The sequence below is a fragment of the Rhinoderma darwinii genome, chromosome 6 (assembly GCF_050947455.1).
Source record: "Rhinoderma darwinii isolate aRhiDar2 chromosome 6, aRhiDar2.hap1, whole genome shotgun sequence".
In the NCBI taxonomy this organism is placed as follows: domain Eukaryota; kingdom Metazoa; phylum Chordata; class Amphibia; order Anura; family Rhinodermatidae; genus Rhinoderma; species Rhinoderma darwinii.
The window spans coordinates 145376801-145380645 of NC_134692.1; the positions used below are offsets into that span (position 1 = coordinate 145376801).

Sequence of the window (3845 nt, forward strand, 5' to 3'; positions counted from 1 at the left end):
ATGGAGAGACTAAATACGGAACAGTGGGCACTTCTATAGCTGTAGTATAGGCTCCGCTGCACCTGTACAGGAGGCTTGAATTCACTCAGGAGAAAGTCATTTTATATTACATAGAAAATATAACAAAGTTTGGGCTGAGGAGAGGAGATGTTACCACCTACCTGAATATATCTGAGTCAATCTAACCATCTGGAGACGAGCGCCCACTAGACAGTATTTGTACTGGAGTCTACTGGACAGTAAGAGCTTTAGAAGGTTATGCCATGGGCTACCACCGAAGAGGACAACCACCCACATCCAGCAATCCATTGATATTTGGGTCTTACCCCTCCCGGCTATTAAGGACAACACTTACCTTGATGTTTCTGGTCTAAAGTTGACTTCTACTAAATCGAGACTATGGAAACGGAGATGAATTCTTATATATATAGCAGGACCGGGGATGAAGCTGCTTCCATAAATGGTATTGAATTTCTTCCTAACACCTTTTATTGTGGTCAGAAAGTTCAAGTTTGCAGAAAAACACTTCACTTAACCAAGTCCTGATGGTCTCCTCCCTAGTTCTGTGTGACTTGAGTTATTTTGAGTTATTTTCTTGGTTTACGTGTGAAGATTCTGATGAAGTGTCAGATATGATAAGAATATTTCTTTAGAAAATGAGGTCTATTTTAGAAGAACACGACATATTGAGAGTTTCTGTTTAAATGGAATAACGTCTTTCTACTACACTGGACTTTGTTATCACATTGATGAATTTGTGGACATCACTGGGGACTTCACTATGATATTGTTTTTCTTGGATCTCCATGCATTGCTTTGCCAATTTTTCCTTGTATTCCAGACTCTTCATTCTGCCCTGCTCCTTCATTCGGCACATTTCTTTTTCAGTTTTGGACAATTCTTTCCACAGTTTCCCCTGTAGTTTTAATGTTTTGTTTTTATATTCAACGATGTCCTTTATTTCCCGGGTGATTGACAAAGCATGTCCTTTAGTGTATTGGCACGTTACATTGCATTCATCCACCTCTATGTCAAGGTCACTAGCTGTGCTGGACATATCCAGAAGGCTTATACGATGGGGTCTGTTTTTCAAAAATGTGGCAATATTTTTTAGTAGATTCCTGATCAAAGCTGCCATATTTCTCCCATTTGTAATTGAAAAGTTCTGGAGTTGTTTGATCATGTCTTCAATATGATTGTCAACTTGCTTCTTAGTGATCAAGTAAAAAGTGACATCTCTACTCTGACATTCTGACAGGAACGTAAAATTTTCATCCGTGAGATCATTTAAAAAAATAAAAACTGCTGACGACACTCGTGTCAAAAAGTTGAACTGTTTCATGTTGTTCGCAATGTCTCCGTGTAAATTCGTGACTGCAAAAGGTTCTGGAAAAGAGTTTGATGCACCAGGAAAAAACCAAGATATTTCGACTAAGCCACGTGAGAGCGTTTTCTGAACATTTCCACATTCCATTTCCTGATTCACAAAAAAGTCATAATGTGTTTGTCCGTGGTTCAGGACGCCATTAAGAACTTTGGATTTTGATAGACTGCAATCCCCCAGTCTCACAAAAGAGAAAACTGGCAAACTGATGTCCACTAAATTGTCTTCTCTAAAATCTCTGTCCTCCGGTAGAGCCTGCGGCTTCCATTGTTTCACAATGTCTCTCAAAGCCCATAGCAAAAAGGTGAATGTCTTTCCATCACCAACCGGGAGCAACAGAGGAACTGCAAATTGGCACTTGGACATCTTTGTCATTACATCCTGTTGTAAAAAGCTATCTGAGCAATGCAAGATGGCGCACACAACGTCCAAGGCGTGGATAGGAACTTGTACGGTGTCCTGATTTTCTGATTCCTCTAAAGACGTGTTTCTTGCTGATGGATTTAGGGCCATGATGTTCTGTAGAAAAACCCATGGGATATCTTTAACAGTTTTACATCTAATTTCCTTCACTGTAGCTGGCCCGATTTCTAGTATGTCACTAACTGTGAGTTTAGATGTTGTGTATTTTTCCAGTCCCAGCAGCTTCATTGTGTCTTCAAGTGTTTCTGAAATAAGAAAGTAAAGACATTATAGAATATATATAGAAAATACTATTATTTATTTCATGGGCCGCACAGGTGTATGGAATATAAAGCGATGAATGTAATCGGTCACCAGACCGGTCAAGTGACGTCTCCCTATAACTTATAAGAGAAAGTCTGTCTATGGCTCTAACAATATATAGATAAGCAAGATAATTGGTTCCCGTTGTGCGTATTTTAATCTTATACTGAATTCGGGAGAAAAACAAGCACTTTTTGTTTTTCTTTTTCTGTATTTTCCTCTTTTCCCCTCTCTCCGATGTTGATTTGCTGAACTCTATTCCTTGTTTGATACAATATTTTGGACCTGTGTGTTCACTATCTGGTATTTGCTATTATTATTGTTTTCCACCCCCCTTTTTTCTCTCTGTACCCCTGATTACTATGCTCTTGAATTGTAAAATAAAGAATTTACAAACAAAAACACAAACTATATAAAAAAAAGTTTTACTGTGTGATCTGCAGTCTTGGAGCTTTCTAACTGGTCTAGAATTACCGTCACTGCCAAAAAGAAGAGGAAAGAGAATATTCTCCCCCAACTGCTTCTATAGTCGTCACTTCATAGGAAAGATGGCGGCCTGCTTACCTTTACGATGCTGAGGCTTCACACTCAATCTCTGGGGAGAATAGAAGGAACACAAAAATCTTAATGTAAAGAGAAACTCTCCGTACGGTTCTTTACTGACTTGATGCATCACCAGAATATATCACCAGAATATAACATGAATCAAACTTGCCACATGCATAGTCACATAGTTACATAGTTACATAGTCACATAGTTACATAGTTACATAGTCACATAGTTACATAGTTACATAGTCACATAGTCACACAGTACATAGTCACATAGTCACATAGTTACATAGTCACATAGTCAAATAGTTACATAGTCACATAGTTACATAGTCACTCAGTCACATAGTCACATAGTTACATAGTTACATAGAACGGTTAAAAAAAAGACACATGTCCGTCAAGTTTAACCAAGGGAAGGGACAAATTTCTACACATTGACATAGGAGCTGATTTTTGTTCATTCTAGGAAATGATCTTTTTTAAAGTCATCTATTGTTCCTGCTCTGACCGGCTTCTGAGGTCGGCTATTCCGCAGATTCACCACTCTTACAGTAAAGAGCCAGCTCCTGAGGTCGGCTATTCAACAGATTCACCGCTGTTACAGTAAAGACCCAGCTCCTGAGTCGGCTATTTCACAGATTCACCGCAGTTTCAGTAAAGAACCAGCTCATAAGGTCGGCTATTCCACACATTCACCGCTCTTACAGTAAAGAACTGGCTCCTGTGGTCGGCTATTCCACAGACTCATCGCTCCTACAGTAAAGAACCAGCTCCTGAGGTTGGCTATTCCACAGATTCACCGCTCTTACAGTAAAGAACCAGCTCCTGAGGTCGGTCATTCCACAGACTTACTACTCTTACAGTAAAGGACCGAGTCCTGAGGTCGGCCATGCCACAGATTCATCACGCTTACAGTAAAGAACCATCTCCTGAGGTCGGCTATTCCACAGATTCACCGCTTTTACAGTATAGAACCATCTCCTGTGGTCGGCTATTCCACAGATTTACCACTCTTACAGTAAAGAACCAGCTCCTGAGGTCGGCTATTCCACAGATTCACCGCTCTTACAGTAAAGAACCAGCTCCTGAGGTCGGCTATTGCACAGATTCACCACCCGTACAGTAAAGAACCAGCTCTTGAGATCGGCTATTCCACAGATTCACAAGAGAGGGGGCTGTG

At 40.2% G+C, this 3845-nt stretch overlaps 1 protein-coding gene across 1 annotated transcript; it reads right to left on the reverse strand.

Annotated features, from left to right (window-relative positions):
* Nucleotides 1-700: 700 nt before the first annotated feature.
* LOC142656695 (up-regulator of cell proliferation-like) lies at nucleotides 701-2783 on the reverse strand. The gene is made up of 2 exons (XM_075831620.1): nucleotides 2675-2783; nucleotides 701-2052 (listed from the first exon to the last, which is right to left on the reverse strand). The coding sequence occupies exons 1-2, from the start codon at nucleotides 2781-2783 to the stop codon at nucleotides 701-703; spliced, it is 1461 nt and encodes a 486-aa protein (XP_075687735.1).
* Between the last annotated feature and the right edge of the window lie 1062 nt (nucleotides 2784-3845).